At 33.4% G+C, this 17,219-nt stretch overlaps 2 protein-coding genes across 2 annotated transcripts; one reads left to right on the top strand and one right to left on the bottom strand.

The window, feature by feature from the left end:
• Positions 1-864: 864 nt before the first annotated feature.
• LOC115228807 (vacuolar protein sorting-associated protein 4B-like) lies at positions 865-2,117 on the bottom strand. Its single transcript, XM_036499023.1, is given in 3 exon segments — positions 865-1,061; positions 1,064-1,597; positions 1,784-2,117. Coding segments are annotated over 3 exon segments (1,065 nt in total).
• Positions 2,118-15,406: 13,289 nt separating this feature from the next.
• On the top strand, positions 15,407-17,183 carry LOC115228806 (leukocyte receptor cluster member 1 homolog). The gene is made up of 5 exons (XM_029799292.1): positions 15,407-15,453; positions 15,488-15,587; positions 15,619-15,874; positions 15,905-16,127; positions 17,066-17,183. Exons 1-5 carry the CDS (start codon positions 15,431-15,433, stop codon positions 17,181-17,183), a joined length of 720 nt encoding a protein of 239 aa, XP_029655152.1. The 5' UTR covers positions 15,407-15,430.
• The last annotated feature ends 36 nt before the right edge of the window (positions 17,184-17,219 follow it).

Raw genomic sequence — 17,219 nt, 5'->3', positions numbered from 1 at the left:
AATAAATAAAAGAACTACAAAGTGGACTGGAGTTAGACACAGAAATAACCATCCTGGGCGACAGAGCGGAAGCACGGGAGAAAAGTGACAAAAAACGAAGAGAAAACTTGACAGTGACAGGATTTTCAATATCAATAGTGACAGTGTCCTCCTTGTCGACATGACTGATTTGGGACAAGGCGACCTCGGCTGTGGTAAAGGAGGAGTAATACCCTTGACAGTGTCACCCCCGCAGATGAAGGTGACAGTATTCTGATCACAACGAATGGTCACCTCGTCACAGAACTGAGTAAAGTCCTTACAGATTCTGTGAAACCTGGCAGAACTCATGAGGACTTGGGCATCATATTCGATCTCCTAGAGAATGTGGGGACTCACTAACGGGAATACTCAAATGCTCCTGGTCGATGTTGATGAGTGCCACTTCGTAACTGGAACAGGACTCGGACTCTACAATGTCACCCTCCTCTACCATCTTCGCACTCGATGAGGAGACAGTTGGGCTCGTCCTCACATTTTAATGTCAGTTTGTCATCACTGCTGATGCATCGAAACACTTTCCACAGTCTATGATAGTCCACTCATTTCTTACTGTGATATCTTTACTCCCAGGGATATGTTGCGGTCACATCGATATGAGGAGAAGGCCGCAGGGCTCAACAACAGAGATGCCAGTCCCACGTGAGAACTGTCCATCGCTTGTAGGGTCATTCCGTCCTGAGAACAGTCGAACGAGGCCTCCTCTATCAGGTCCTTCAGTGTGTCCAACAGTTTCTTAAACAATGAAGACTTTTCAAGCACGACCTCAAACATCACGCGGGTACACTTTATTTTATTCAAAATTTAATTAATTAGAATTAACAATTATATTCCATATTGTCCAAACTGGGCAGTGAACTGATCATACTTGGCCAAATATTGAGTGTCGACTGTAGGCTTGGTAGTACGGAGAGCCTCCTCAAAGTCAGCCATAGAGACAGGAGGCTCAACAACTCTCTGATCCTTCAACTCCACCCACGTGATCTGTCTCGCCCCTGGAGCAGAAGAAGGAGAGGGAGTCCAATAGTATCCAGAGTGGTCCTCAAGCTGAGAATGTGGGTGGAATGTACCCGGACAAAATGGGGACAAGTCTGGACGAGTTGGACAGGCCGCATGAGAGCCGAGCGGACAAGCACAGAAATATCAGCCCCCGAAAACCCGTCAGTCTGATTGGCCAAACAAGCAAAGTCCTGATCTGAGAGAGAATGCCTATTCTTATCCAAATTAAGTCTAAGCATCCTCAGACGGGCAGAGAGGCAAGGCAAGGGAATGTAAATCCTCCGCTCTAATCGACGACGAATAGCCGGATCTAATTGCCAGGGGAGGTTGGTGGCTCCCAAGACGAGGACCGACTCCTTCCCCACCCCGTCCATCTGCACCAACAATTCGGTTTTAATCCGACGGACTGACTCAGACTCGCCATCCCCGCGGGCTGAGCAAAGAGAGTCAATTTCGTCTATAAAAATGACCGCCGACCTTCCAGAACGGGCTGTTTCGAATAAATTCCTCACATTTCTATATAATGGACACGATTCTACTTTTCCGACTCCCCCACCCACTTAGACAGCAGACTTGACGCCGATATAGAAAAGAAGGCACAATTCCGCGATTCCGTGGCCACCGCCTTAGCCAAATACGACTTTCCTGTCCCCGGAGGCTCCCATCATACAAATACTATACCCCATACAGCAGAATCCCCTTCCATGGCTTCCTCTTGCCTATTCATCACTCTCCTTGTCCTCACCTGTGAACATGTGTGGAAAACATATTGGCAACACCACTGCTTCCTTCAGAGAGTCTTTGGCTGCCTCCAATCCTGCTATATCAGACCAATGAACGTTCGGACTGTCCATTGCTACCCAATCAGAGGCAACAGGCTTCTCAAAATGGGGTTTCTCTTTCTTTTTAGGTGGGGAATCATCTTTGGTGGGCACATCAGGCTTTGTTGGGCGTTGGGAATTAAGTCTTCTCTTGGCGTCTTCCCCCATGGAAATATATTCTGCTATTTTGGCTGTTAGTTTGTCCTTGTGGGACTTGGACTTGACTTCGCCTAATTTAATCAAATGTTCTCTTAACATTCGAGAGCTTTCTCAAATTCGTCGATTCCGAGAAGACAGTATTCTAGAGCCTTTTTGTAGTCACATGACAACATGCTCGACACTGCGATTTCCATATATTTTCCTCCATTCTATCGTCTTAGAACACTCATCACCATATAGTGGATTCCCATCACACCACAAACTATATTCAAATAAAATATATTCTTTTATTTAAATAAAATAATTCCAATGACCAAGTGGTGTGTTGCCTGGACAAAAGAGCGACCTGGAGTACATAGGATCTAAGGGTAGTTATCATTCGGAGAAATTGGCTAAAGGAATCTGTTTTTGATATCATTCGGAGAAATAGATTAGAGATCCAATAGACTCTATTAAATAGAGCCATACTGATAAAATAACATACAGAAAGAAGCTATCAAAAGATAAATATCTTATAGCAGAAAAAATTCATATTTCTTTAATAGTCCCATCACTTTTTTCCAAATAAAATTTGATATTTTTCAAATAAAGTGCAGTTTCAATGATATTTATTTGAAATTCATGAAAATAATTAATAGAAAATAGGTTAAAAAGAATACATGATTTCATTATAAAAGTTATAAAAGCTATCAAAAATATTAATCATTATAAAACATGTCAAGTTAAAAAAAAGATAGGCGTTCCATGAGTTATTTGCCCCACTGTACTTCAAAAACGAAAATTTTTAATCCATGTGAATAAAATAGGGACAATCGAGGATTAGCATATAGTAGTAAAAGACGATATTTAGTAAATATATCTCCAAGTCCAAACCACAAATTACTTAATATTTGGGAATTATTTTGTGTTGCTTTCTCAAATAGATATGAACGTAATATATATTTTCATACTAATAAAATAACCAACTTCAAATACTCAAGTACAGTAATTATCTTTTATTCTTTAAATCAAGTAAAATAATCTAATCTAATTTTCCTAACCCCAACCCTAACCCCAACCCTAACAAAGAGGAACCACGATAAAGCGAGTGTCGAATTTCAAGTTCTGTCCGAAACGGTGTAATAAGAGAGTACTTAGAGCAGTGGTTCTCAACGGTGGCGATTCGCCCCCTAGGGGCGATTTTTTTTTGCCAGGGGGGCGATGGCTGATTGCTAATATTTAAAAATTAAAATCTTATGTAGAAGTCGATAATCTTTGAAAAATAAAGATATATAATCGAGTCTAATAATATTTATTAAAATATGATATTTTTTATTATATTTAATTAAATTTCTAAGCGTGATTTCTAGTTATCTTTATGGGTCGGTTCAAAAAAAAGTCAGAATTATAAAGATGAATATATTTCTCTTGGATTTATTAAAGATCCTCAAGATCCTAATAAACCACTTTGTCTTCAATGTGGTACAATTTTCTTGAATGAGGCAATGAAACCGTCTCGTTTGATTGAACATTTAAAGCAAAACATCATAATTCAATTGAAAAAAGCCAGACTTTTTTCTAGATTAAAAAGAATTTTGAAAATAAAAACACCTTACCGTCAATCTTTAATAAAATATATCTCAAAATGTCTCTGGATTATCTTATTCATATAAAGTTCAGAGATAATCGCAAAAACTGGTTGCATAATTTTTTAATTATAGGTAATGCCATTCGATTGCAGAAAATGTCATCCGCCTTGTTTTAATTTATATAACGATATCTTACAAAAAGATTCTTCAATATTATGAAGACTATTCCATTAAGCAACGACACTATACGAAGAAGAATTGATTAATTTCTATGAAAATTGAACTCTTAATTTTATTCTCAGAGAACGCAAGTTTTCAGTCCAACTTGACGAATCAGTTGTCGAATTTCAAGTTCTGACCGAAACGGTGTAATAAGAGAGTACTTCAGTACTAACCCCAACCCTAACATAGAGGAACCGCACGCCAGTGAGCCAGAAGGCAAGTGAGCCATTTGGACAACGCATTCGACGAATTGTTTAAACCAATCGTGCAATTTTGCCAACCGAACGTTTCACTCCGTAGAATAATCTAATTTTCCAAAAACTAAGTGGTGGGCTGCCTTTACAAAGCAGTGGGCGTAAAGGCGGTCTGGGAAAATTAAATTAGTCATACCATTCTCGTTTAGCCATTATAATCTGTTCGAAAAGCTCTCAAGGCGTCGGGTTTCCGCAAAAAATCGAGTCGGTCAATCAGAGATAACGGCAAAGGCCGACGGAATCACGAATTTCCTAAGAATGAGATATTCTTTGTTTCTTTTGTTGGTAAATGTTATCTCGATCACATTTGATCAGAGTAGTAACGCTAACAGCGCTAAGACAAAAAAATAATCACGTTGAATCAGTAACTTTCGAGACGTTCAGAGCTAATGAAAAAACGATTGAAACAGCAAACGGCACATGTTCGACTTTAATAACATTTTATTTATTGTCTTATTCTTTTTTACATATTTTTGCATCAAACCTAATTTATAGCGTTAATTAAAATATTCCTAGATATGATTTTTACTAGTGTAAGTCATTTCTGCGTGGCAAAATTAATTTCTAACTTTCCATCTAATACCTGTTTTGGTTATATAAATTTACCACAAAACCATTAAAATATAAAATAAATCAATCTATTCTTTATTATATTGTGATTTATATATATGTACTACATCAATACAAATTTAAGAATTGAAATGATTTAAAAATATTTTTCATTTCGATCCAAACATTAAAAAAAACATGTCCTTCGCATCTACCAAATCGCTGTTGTTTTCCATCATCGAACACCCCAAAAAAGTCGGCGGCAAATCATTTCCCTCAAGTACAATTTGATTTACTAAAAATAAAAATATAAAATACCTCCATTCAGTGGATAAGAAAATGAAAAAGCAGGAAGAGGGAGCTTTTTTACTGGACTTTGAAAAAGTGACGAATTCAGCCAATTTTGTTTTTTTTCGCTTTGTACGCGAGATATATGTCTTTGGATATAGGAAAGATCATCAACAGACTCTCTGCCGAACCAAGATTCAGGAGGTTGGAGATTATTTAAGTCCACTTCGATAAATTGAAAAGCTTGGTTGTTTATAATTTCGCTGTATTTGAGTTTTTTTAGACCTCTTCTGGGAGCCGGAATTTTTTTGCAGGCAACTTTTTTAGTTTGTTTTAAAACGGTTTTTTTCACTTTAGATCCAGAAAGGAAATTTATTCGTTTTGATATTTGATTATTTTTTTTATTTCTACTGTTTATTCGATCGACAGTTGCAATCAATGCAGACATAGAACACATGTACTAGAAAACCAACTGAAACTAATTTATTTTATATTATATTTAGTTATTTTATAAAAAGTAAATTATTTTTTAATTAATTGGCTTATTTTGTCAATTCTAACATTTTTAGTTTAAACTTAATAAACCATATTTTCTGTTTTTTGGATAGCAAATTAAGCATGACGACTTGTCTGATCAAACAAAGTTATAGTCCTTGTTTTTGTATTTTGTTGTTTTTTCTCATTTTTTGAGTGACTTTATCGGTTATTGCTGAATCCCCTGTCTAAAATTCATATTTCGATCGTTCATTCTAAAATTAATTTACATAATGTGTTGCAGCATTGTTAAAAAGATTAAATTGAGAAATATAATTATTATAGCAAAGAACGCGTATTTTTGGATTTATTGGACAGAATCTAATTAAAAAGATTGAAGAATGTTTAAGGTAAAGGGAGAACCCTGAAAGACTTTTGATCTCTTCCTCTTCTAATAAATTAACTTAAAATGTAAAAATAGTAAAAAAATCAATAATCAAAATCAATACAATTTTCTTTCTTTGATGTTTTTGGTTAATACTTAGAGTAAGGCCAGGTGGTTTAATTTAATACTAGAAAGAGCACTTGATGATGAGCTGTTGCATTTTTATATTTATAAAAAATAGTATATGTAACATTTTTAATGTTCGGAATACTAATATACTGTTTAATTCTATAAGTATATTTTTAGTTTTTGTACACGAGAGTATTCAAAAAGAATACTTTTCATTTTCTGCAACAGTATCCAAAGACGAGGCAACACAATTATGTGCAAACACGAAAGCCAAATTACTATCAAATTGGCCAAATAATGAATATCTTAATTTATGTAAGAATTCAATGTCAACTGGTCAAACTACGCATTGTACAGTCGGTATTATTAATTTATATATTTTCCAGAAGGAGGAGTATATTGGACAAAAAATGTGAATATTTTTTGCAATATATAGTTAGAATAACTGCCTCAAACGTGTCGGAAATCAATTACGATCAATAACTTGTCCTGGAGAAGCAATGGCGGCTTGTTATAGAAGGAGTTTACATAAATATATATTGTTTAGAACCACTTTCAACGTGTAAAAGAATCAACAAAAATAATGTGTATTATTCATATTTCACTGTACCACTAACATATGAAAAAGCTACCGAAATATGTGCATTCTACAACGGACATATCGGATACCCTGACAGCGAAGAGGAAGAGCAGTTCTACAAAGAAAAAAAATTTGAAGGATGGATGGGCTACAAAGTCGGACGAGGAAAACAAGTACGGAATCAACTTGATGAAGGAATAGTAAATATGCTCCTACTAATATTTAGACATATAACAGGGAAGAAATTATAAAAGTAAAAAACACAGGAAAAGACTGTTTCTATGTACAAGATGGAACACTGAGAGCAGTTTCTTGCACACAGAAAAATAAATTTGTATGCGAGAGCTTGGGTTGTCTTTTATTAATATTATTTTTAGAATAAAAAATATAACTAACAGAACTAATATACTCACATTATTAATTTGTTTCCGACAGTTTGTTTGCTTACTACAAATTTTAAACATAAAACAGTAATTTAAAAAAAGAATAATTTAAAAATCAAATACACTTCCACTTGAATTTTTTAGTAACCCTATCCGTAGGCCTAAACATAAAATTCGACCCAAAAATAAAATAATGCATGTCGTCCAATGAAAATGTAAAAACCGAGTATTTTTTCGGAATTGCTAATACATATAAACAAGTATTATACTTATAATGGAATCCAATTTTGTGATTAGTCGAAAAGTTTTTGCTGTCTCCATAACTACAAACCCAGACTTGCCTCTTTGTGAAGGACATGCACATTTAGTGACAGACAAATGACAAGCAGTAAAGTCACCGCGGAGAAGGGCGTTGTCCAACGTCCTAAAATGAATAAATTATCCAATTACTTGAGCTGTAATCGCATATATTGAATCCATAGGGAATTAAGATGCTCAAAAAATGAATATTTAAGATTATTTGAGTTTTTTAGCTGTCCCCATGCTTGCCTTGTAGATACTTCGGTTTTTTTGGGTTTTTTAAATGTTCTTTTGAGGGGTCTCTTGGTGAGAAAGTGAACTGCATTAGCAATAGGACAATCTTTGTTCAATTTTCTATCATTTTTATCCAAAACGTGTTCATCGAGGTAGTCCACGATAAATTGAGTTTTATTATTTCGCTAATTAAATTTAATAAATTATAAAACATTAATGTTTTCTACGCCTGCATTCCTTTTGGTAGATTCTGATAGTTCTGTGTACAAATCCATAACAAAAAAATAATAAAATGAATTAATTAATTAAAAAATTATATAATATTTAAAAAAAGTTATAATATTTTAATCCATTGAAGATCCGAAAAATTCTTTAAGAATTATTGCTTTTTTCTTCCCAACAATTGATAATAATTCATCGTGGCTAACCTTCGAAATCAATTCAATTGCTGCAAATTCAAAAATAACAAAAAACAATAATATTTTTGCAAAAGAGCAGAAGCACATTTTTTCCCAATCAATTTTGTTAACAACGTAAGAACCCTATAATCCATAGATTTGAATTTCTTTGATTTAACTGGCGACTTTTTGGGCATAACAGAAACGAATTCTGACAAAAATTGAGCACAGCCGGCCTGGCCAGTGACACGGACTACTTTGAGGCCCATTTCAAAAGAGAAGGTGTCAGTGATAGAACGATCACTATCCTGAGCCAATACAAGTCCATTTTTGTATAAACTAACACTATTTGTTATTTATAGACTTTTTAAAATTTTCAAGTCGCTCTTTCCAGTCAGAATCGTCGGTACATATATGGAGAATATAGGTGTCATTTTTTATTATGAAGTCAGCCAGACCAGTAGAGTCACTATAACATAGTCGGCAAAGTCCGTGAAGCTGACGGGTCAGGTCTGAGTTGACCCATCTTCGATTGCACATAATCCCGGTTCGCCATTCTTCGCCTAACAAACACATTATAAATACAGAAATCTATTTAATTTCGATTACATTTTAGAGTTTAGTTATATATATTAATAATTAAAAAACAATTAATAAATTTTATAATTATAAATTTGTAAAAATATTTGAAACACGATTTAAAATTTGTAACATAATACAAACAAGATTGTTATGAATATTTTTCTGAATGAGTGCAAGATTTGTTTAAAAAACGTTTTGAAAATCATGATTTAAAAATCCTTAAAACTATAAGACGTCTGTTTTCATATCAAGTAACGTTTATATTTTCATAATCGATGTAATAAAATATATAATAGTATCCAAAAATTATTATATAATACATTTTTTTAATTGTTTTTGAATGATTGGAGTGTTGTTATTTTTATCGAACTGTTGTTTTACTCACAGTTAGTTTTTGACATTTCTGAATACAAAAATAGGCTGCACACCTCTAAAATTTCGGGTTCCTCTCATTGGCTCACAAAATTATTTGAAAGACTGCAATTCATTCAATATTACGTTTTCTAATTTTTGACAACGAAGGTAGAAAGTGATGAAAATGAATTGAATATTACTTTGATGCAAAGTAAGGATCCAAACCAACTAGAATATTACTGCGTCGCAGAAAACAAATGCAGTAGACTAGTCGGCCCTTCTACTTTGAACGGTATCAAAGGCAATATTTTTGTAAAAACCATTTTCATAGTTTACAGCAGCGTGAGTGAACATTATTTTACAGTTCGGAAATTTGGAAGTGTTTTTTATCAATTTGATGACGAGAGAAATTTATTCAAAACTTGCACTGCTGACCCCAAAGCCAACGTGTCTTTTTATTCTGAACCTGGTAAATTGTCTTTCTTAAAATTAATAGGTTATATGTTTTTCTATAATATATATTCTGAAATTTTAGATACGTTTTTAATAGTATGCCATACTTATTTTAATATTCAAAAAATATTTCGAATTTATATTTCTGAAAATGCTGAAGAAACAGAAATTCAATATCCGATTTATCAAGATTCAATTATTACAGTGACCGATGTTTATTTTCAGTGTTTTTTCTCAAAGGCCCAGTAATCAGTAAATATTTATTTTCAGGGAATGGGATATTAATTACTATAAAATAGAGAATGGAACAATCATTCAAAGACTCTACAACCGGCCACTGGAACCTGGCATATGGACATGCTCGTTCGAGGCCAGGGCAAGAAGGTTCAGATATTCTCTTCAAGATGAGGGTACATTTATTTCTAAAATGATAGAAATATCCCTCAAATCAGGAATGAAAGACTGTTATACTTATTTGGGGGGAATTTGTACATTTTATTGTTTTATGTATAAAACAAATAGCAGAACGAGTGTTTCCATTCAATGGTTTTCCGATGGAGTGCCTATCGGTATTTTTTATTCAATTATTTAGGAAATGATGGCAATACGTTAAATTTTGAAAATGTTTTGAAAGTACATACTATTCAGTGCTTTCCAAAAGATATCAATTATAGAGTAACATCATCAGTCAGAATCATTTTACTTACACCATTTATTCGGAAATGGAGTGGAGTAATCAGTTCACTTGTTGTGTTTGTAATTGTTATTTTCGTCTCTGGAATATTAGTTAGAAAATATCTTCATAATAAAAGATCAAGTAAAAAATAATCTAACTATATTTTAGTCGATAAAAGCACTTTTTTCGTAAAGGAAATGAGAAGATAATTTTGCGTCATATTAATAAATAAACAGTAACTTTCATTATTATTAAACACCTTTGGTCAATTCAGTGACCTAATCTATTAGGGTCACTTTATGTTAGCTATAATGTGGGCGGAATTTAAAAAATTCAATGTTAACTATTTTATCTCATTAATTTGTTTTACTTTAAAACGATGAGGAGTAACTGTAAGAATAGTCGAGAGCCTGAGGGTCAGCTCAGTTCGTTCATTGTCTTTTAATAAATCAATTTTGTAAAAACTGTGATAGATACGTGAAATCTTTGGATGACAAATGCGATATTAGCGAAATCAAGACTAAGAAAAATACAAATCTCTTGTATAAATAAACATAAGGAACTAGTGTTGTTGATCGGCGTTTTAAACTTTTGCCTATGAAACTGTTTTGGTTAAAATGGGACTAACTTTTGAAATTCAAAACCAAATTTCTTTCTACAATGAATCGCTAAAAATAAAGATGTTTTTGGAAAATAATGATTTTTAAAGTATTTTCTATATAATGAAAAGGTTTTTAGACCACACGGAGGAGGATTGTATCGTGATTGCGTGCATTACGTGCCTAGATCGTTTGCAGACAGTGCAAGTTGAGAAAGGAGGAAATAACCTAATTAATCATATTGCACGAGTGTAAAATCAATGTGATTCCGTCTATGATGAAATGAGTTGGACTGGTCACTAAATACCACGGTTGGGTGTAGATAAGTCTCTACGGGGTTATATGCAATCAATATTCTTAAGAGGATTTCGGAGAGTTTCTCGTTTGATGGTTGCTAATTCAGTCTTTTCCTGGTATTTAGTCAGCGAAAGGCGCTGAACTGCACCTTCATGGAGGTTAACAGAGTTAAAAAAGGGAAAAGGTTGCATGGAGTGTCAGCCCATGATCATTTCGAAGGCCCAAGACTTAGTCGATACGTTGCTAACTTTCTTGTTCCCGCATTCGATTTCCAGAGGCTGCACGTACCGGAAGCTCCGATTAGGTTTGACAAGTGATGCCCTCACAGACATCTCATTAAATGTGGATTCCAAATACTAGTTAGACTTCGGATGAGACGTCATGAACTTCCTAGTTTTGAAAAGCCGCACGCCAATAAAAAGAAAACTCAAAAGAAAATAGAAACTCATTAATTCCTCAATTTGGAATTAATTAGAATAACTAAGTTACTTGTTCTTTCTTGCTCTTGAAAAATTGTGTGATTGGCACAAGCAAAAACTTAGGCATTTACGTTCCTCTGTCTACTCGAACGTGCTGATTAATAAAAAGTTATTGTGTAATGTAGGAATTTCAAAAGCGATCGTGACTTATTACAATAATAAAAATGTCAGCATTGATATTCATTTTCAACCGCATAAAAACTCAATTAAATTCATAAAAATAGATGATTGAGATATTTTATTCATTATTTGAAATATGATATAAATCTGTAATTAAATAATAAAAAAATATCATGATGGAAGGCAACGCCATCCACGTTGGTTTATAGACATAATAAAATTCATAGAAAAATATAATTTTTGAAGATCTCAAAATAAATATAATAATACACAAATACACCAATGGACTCTCTGTAACCATCACATCTGGACAAAACATATCACACATTGTATATGTGTTACTATTCAATAAAAAAGGTCAAAAAAGTGTTACCCTCAGATCTCATGGGAAAAGATTATGAGACTTTATTACTTCTTGGAGATCAAAACGTCGGAGTAATTTTTTAATTTTTTAGACGAATTTGATGGCTTTTCTTGAAGAGATTACTCAAGATTTGGGATGGAGACATACAGTTATTTTGTTCTTTATTGGATTGGATAAATTTAGTTATGAAATGATGAAAACTATTTCTTCTAATATTGTTGGAAAATAATATAATTTTTATTATATTAATTAATGTAAATCATTCCCTATTGGTTAGCCGCAATTATTTTGAATAGTAGATTGTTTTTCTTTTTGTGTCGTTATTGGTAAGTCTTGAAATATGTAATTTGGGTAAATTATTTATGGCGGTACTTTATGATATAAATATCAATCTAGTCGATGAATCATTTAACGAAAAAGAGACAATCCTTTAATTTAAAAGACAGTTACCTCGAAATTAACTCAAAAATTGAAAATGTCGACTTTGAAAAACTAAAGGAACATTTTTCACTTTACAAACCAAAAAAAACACCAAAAAATTCTCATAAACTAGAATTGGTGATGATTTATATTTATAAATATTAGTATTTTAATAATTCATTCACGTCCTACTTTCAGAAAGATTCAAAACTAAAAAAAATAATCCGTGATCCCGGTTTGGTGGTAAATGAAAATTCCCGCGTCTCTCTGTGGCTGTCTCTGACAGGAGAAACCCAAAAAATAGAGAAAGAATTTGAGAATTTTGAAGGTAATGACTCTGATTAAATCCAAGCCAAACGCGAGGAGTTTCTCAGTTTTGCCATAAAAAATTCTCCACGTGTTATTTTCTAAAAGAATCAGGATGTGAAAATGTGGAGAAAATTGTACTGTTTTTGGCCTATTCTTACCCAAACTATTCACATTCGCCATTACTATATTACCTAACGACTGTCCTGCTCCACTTCCTGTCCCCCGAGAGGACAGTATGTGTGGTCTATAATCTGCTTTCTCACTATCAACTGTTCGGAATTGGTCTCTCCCGTGCTTCGAATGAACGTCTTGTCCGTATACATAAATACTTTTGTGCACGATTGAATGTATATTTCTGTTTATATGCTAGAATGGGTTTATTCTAGGTTCCGATTGGGTTTCGTGTTTGTTTTATGTTCTTCCTTTTGCTTATATTGTAATATAGTTGTACAGACAGTCTAGTAGGTTCGAATTATGGATTCCTATGCCATTGAGGGGGTCAAAGTCATCATCCGCTTTGGAGTGTCGGTTGCTTATTACATAAGAAAAAGGTTTTTTTTCTTTTCTGAGACTACGAAGATATGAGACTGGAAGTACTCCTTTGATGTGGAGAAAATACTTTTCTCCGGAATGTCCTAACCACATTTCACTCGAAAGACTATTTCGAGTTGTTTAATCTTCTAAAAATCGTAGAAAGCATTCAAAATGTCAATATCGAAGACAAAAGTGGAAAAATTGATGTTACAAGTCATCAGAGACTCATCCATGTCTGACAAAAGTGATCAATCCGTGGTTGGTGAAAATCGGCAACTGAACATGTACTATATTGCCGATATGAAACCAGTGGCCTCCCAAATTCTGAGTGAACATGAGGTGTGGTTGTGATATCATTTCAGTTGAAGGTAATCTGGAGTTGGTTGCCATCCCGAATGCTAATCATGAACCCTACACTAATATTCACTACCAGTGAACATGGGTGGAGTTTAAAGACATTTTACACAAAATGTGCCAAGTGGGAGAGTGTCTTTGTCCTTTTCCAAGTAACTAGTGGAGAGGTTGATTTTGGGGCAATTTTTTTAGAAATTTGGTTTTTTTTCGCCTGTTGAGCTGAATTCGTGTGCTGTGCGGTATTATGGGACGGGAGAGACATTTGTGTTCACTGTTTATCCATCCTTGCACAAATATCCGTGGGTAGGAATTAGGAGACAAGGGCAGACTGTGTGTAGTCAGGAAATGTATATTGCAGGCGATATAGAAATGCTTGTTGTGGGAGGAGGGTGATAACTATGTTCTATTTGTAGTGGTGGAGAGGCTATATTTATTCAGGAGGACTTGTACGAAGGCAGATCGGAGTATTGTGACACATTTGAGAATGTCCCACTGGTCAAGGGGGGTGATTTCATGTCTCAAATTGTGGAAGTGATAGGACTCTCCTGATTATATATTTGTTTATAACTCATGTTTGCATTTATACGCCAACTACTGATTTGATGTAAAAATGAACTTTTTTGTCTTTTCGAAAAATTTATTTTTAATTTTTGAGTGTTTTAAAATCAATTTGATAAATCGTTTAACATGATGTAAATGATAAACTGTCTGTCAATCAGATATAAGATATAATCAAATTAATAAAAATAGTCAATTTCATCAATTGAATCTGCCAAGAAAATCAAACTTTCTAGTTTCCTTGATGTGTTTAAATTCTGTATGAAACACCAATTAATCTTCCCAATTGAATAGTCTAATATCATTCTCTGAAGTAAATTCGGGAGTTTGACTATGACATGAAAATGATTGAATTATTAAAGAATTATATAAAAAAAGTGAAGTTATTGTATTTCACCGGTTTTTGAGTGAACCTGGTTTTTGAGCGGACGAGGTGCTTGTATTAATCAAATAAAATTAGTTATTTAAAAAGCACTGTAGAAGGGTAAGTTTGTTTTGTGAAATACGCTAAAATCAGAAATAGCTTCAGAAAGTATTAAAACATGGTCTAATTTGTTTTATAACTATTTTCAAGATAAAATAAAATGATTCATGCAATTTTTTGAGTGGTCCTTCCAAAATCCGGCGACATTCTATACTAAAAGTAAAACTAATTTTTATATATTTTAAACAAATTTATTTTTCTATTTCCTCTTTCACTGATATGATCACTCTGGCTTAGTTAGAAACAATGTAATGTTCAATTATCAATTTTAATTTTGGAATTTTACATGTCAGTGACAATATTCTATTTTCATTGTCAAAAAATTGGGAAATGTATTTATAATATTGTAGCTAATTTAAATTTTATTGATTTAAGACACAAATTTAAAATCTCTCGATGAAGCTTTGTCAAAGGATCGCGAAAAAGCTAAGCACCGTTCATTTTTTTTCATTTTTTGTCAAATTTTTCTGGTAAGATTTTTGAGTTTACGAAAATGAGGATAATGATTTCGGACTTAAGCGTAATCCTTTAGTTTTTGAGCTTTCAAACCAGTTCGAGGTGGCCCGGTTTGTAGTCCAGCAAGCTTCAGAGTAGGCTGCAAAAAATTTTCCATTAGACTTTAAAGATACCTTTTGATGTCAAAAAAATTGTAGCGAAGAGCATACACAGGCAAACCTTGATGCGCATACATTCTTGATCTAAAAAAGGCAACAATATGATAAAAAATTGCTTTTACTCGTATTTTTCTAAGTCGCGGTTTGAAGGTATGTGAAACAGGGTGCTTATCAAACGTAAAAAGATGTCGTTGGAATATTTTCGAGTTTAGTTTATTCAGTTCACGTTTGCAAAAATACAATCTAGGATTGTTCTACAAACAAGGTTCTACGACTTTGGAGGCCACCGTAAAAAGAGTGCATGAAAAGAGTGAAAAAGACATTGTGCAAATTTGAATAATACTTATAATATTTATTAATATTTTTAATTATTTAATTTTAAATTATTTTATTATAATAAAGAAAGGTTTAATATCGATTAACAGTTGTTGTTTTTGTTGTGTTGTTGTAGATGAATATTAATCCAAAGAAAAGGTAATTTATTAGTTAATAATATTAATTATATTAGCTGGCATGTTCGAAATAAACACAACGTTGCCATTGTGAGAGAGGATGAGGCCAAGGCTCTCGCAGAAAAAATGGAAGAGCAGCGAAAGATCGACCTGGCTGTATTGCTCATTCCTAAAATCATAAAAATAGGATTCTGAGTATCGTTTAAGACTCCTTCGTTCCCGTGCTGCCAAAGATCCCTCAATCGTGACAGAAAACGCAAAAATTGTTAAAAAAACTGAACTGACGGAACACGTCAACTTTTTTATGGACGAAGAAAAGGGACTTAAAGCCTCGTATTTAAAAAACGCCGAAACTGAGCAAGAAAAAAAGGACTCACAAGAAGATTGGGAAAAGAAAATTGGTTATCTCAACTACCTGGGTGTATTAAACAGGGACAATCCTGGTATTTGTCTGAAATATTTGATTATGTCAGATCTAAGTGTCCCCTGGTACCTCGAATCTGCCAGATTGCGTAAAAGTGAGGACAGTTTGGAGGATTCTGGGATTGAGAGTGATCGGAAAAGGAAGTCTTATTATGATCCTCTGAATGACGTAAAAAGAGCGACCTCGAAGGACCAGTCGATTGTAAGAAAGGATGATTCTATAAAGAAACAAGAACAAAGTCGTAAGTCAATTGATACTTTGCGGAATGAACGGTTAGTTGTGTTTGTTTTAGTTTTATAGACTTAAAAGGGAAAGACAGGAGAGTCTGAGAGTACAAAAGTTGTTGGCTCAGCGAAGTGGTACTCCAATGCCAAGTGTGGATACTGCTGTCATTGATGATCGGAAGAGACCTTATAATAGTCAATTCAATCCACTCCATTCTAAGCGGTGATTTATTCCGAGTTAAATGATTTATAATAAAAAATTTTTATTAATGGTTGATGAATTGTTAATCGTGGTTAGTAACTACATTTTGATGATAAACAATAATTTCTTGTCTTAAAATGCGTTTGAGTTGTTTCTAATAAATATTGAGATTTCTACATCTTATATACTTGTATTTATTTTGTTTGGGTTGATGGTAATCAGGTGTTAATAACGAAGATTAGCAAAATAAGTTCGCCCAATATTCGTCTGATATAATTTTACGGCATACGTTTGACCCACATACATCCTGATAATATTTCTGCAGGAAATCACATTCAATATTAGCCTGTTTTTTACTTCTGTCATGTCGAGCTATTTTTAAACTCCAAATAAGTTTCGGGATGCAGGAAATTAATTGAAAAAGAGAATATAATACGAGCTGTCTTTGGAGGGCTGAGCATATATTTTCACTGTTTAATGAATTTATTTAGTGAGCGTAATATTTGAGTGATGATATGACTTGATTGGATCGAGTACTAGTTTAGATAGTTTAAAACAGGGGCGAGGAACTTGCGATCGTAGAGTCGGTGATAAAATTTTGAAGGATATTAATTTTTTTAGTGTATTCTACAAAAACAAAATCAACATTTTGAAGGAAATACAACAAAAAATACGATCACCGAATGATGTCTTTTTTCTTGACTACTTACTTATGTGAATCGACATTATATTTTCCAATATTTTGAAAAAACATGTTGATTTGACAAATATTTTTATTTTTCAGCCACAATTCGATAAATTCAATCTCAGAGAATATTGATATGAAAAGATCAATTTTACAAAAAACCATTGTTAGTTTTCAAAATCTCAAAAGCAATGAAGGAATGGCTATCCCAAATTAAATGACAGTCAATAATGTCACGATATGCTTAAATAAC

Source organism: Octopus sinensis, unplaced genomic scaffold (genome assembly GCF_006345805.1).
Source record: "Octopus sinensis unplaced genomic scaffold, ASM634580v1 Contig10970, whole genome shotgun sequence".
Taxonomy (NCBI): Eukaryota; Metazoa; Mollusca; class Cephalopoda; order Octopoda; family Octopodidae; genus Octopus; species Octopus sinensis.
Note: the sequence above shows the minus strand (reverse complement) of the source record. Positions and strands in the feature narration are given on the sequence as shown.

Coding starts and splice junctions, on each gene's coding strand:
- LOC115228806 (XM_029799292.1), top strand. CDS start 15,431: ATGAATATTAATCCAAAGAAAAG. Junction 15,875..15,904: donor ATTAAACAGGGACAATCCTG/GTATTTGTCTGA, acceptor TGATTATGTCAG/ATCTAAGTGTCCCCTGGTAC. Junction 16,128..17,065: donor GATACTTTGCGGAATGAACG/GTTAGTTGTGTT, acceptor TTTATTTTTCAG/CCACAATTCGATAAATTCAA.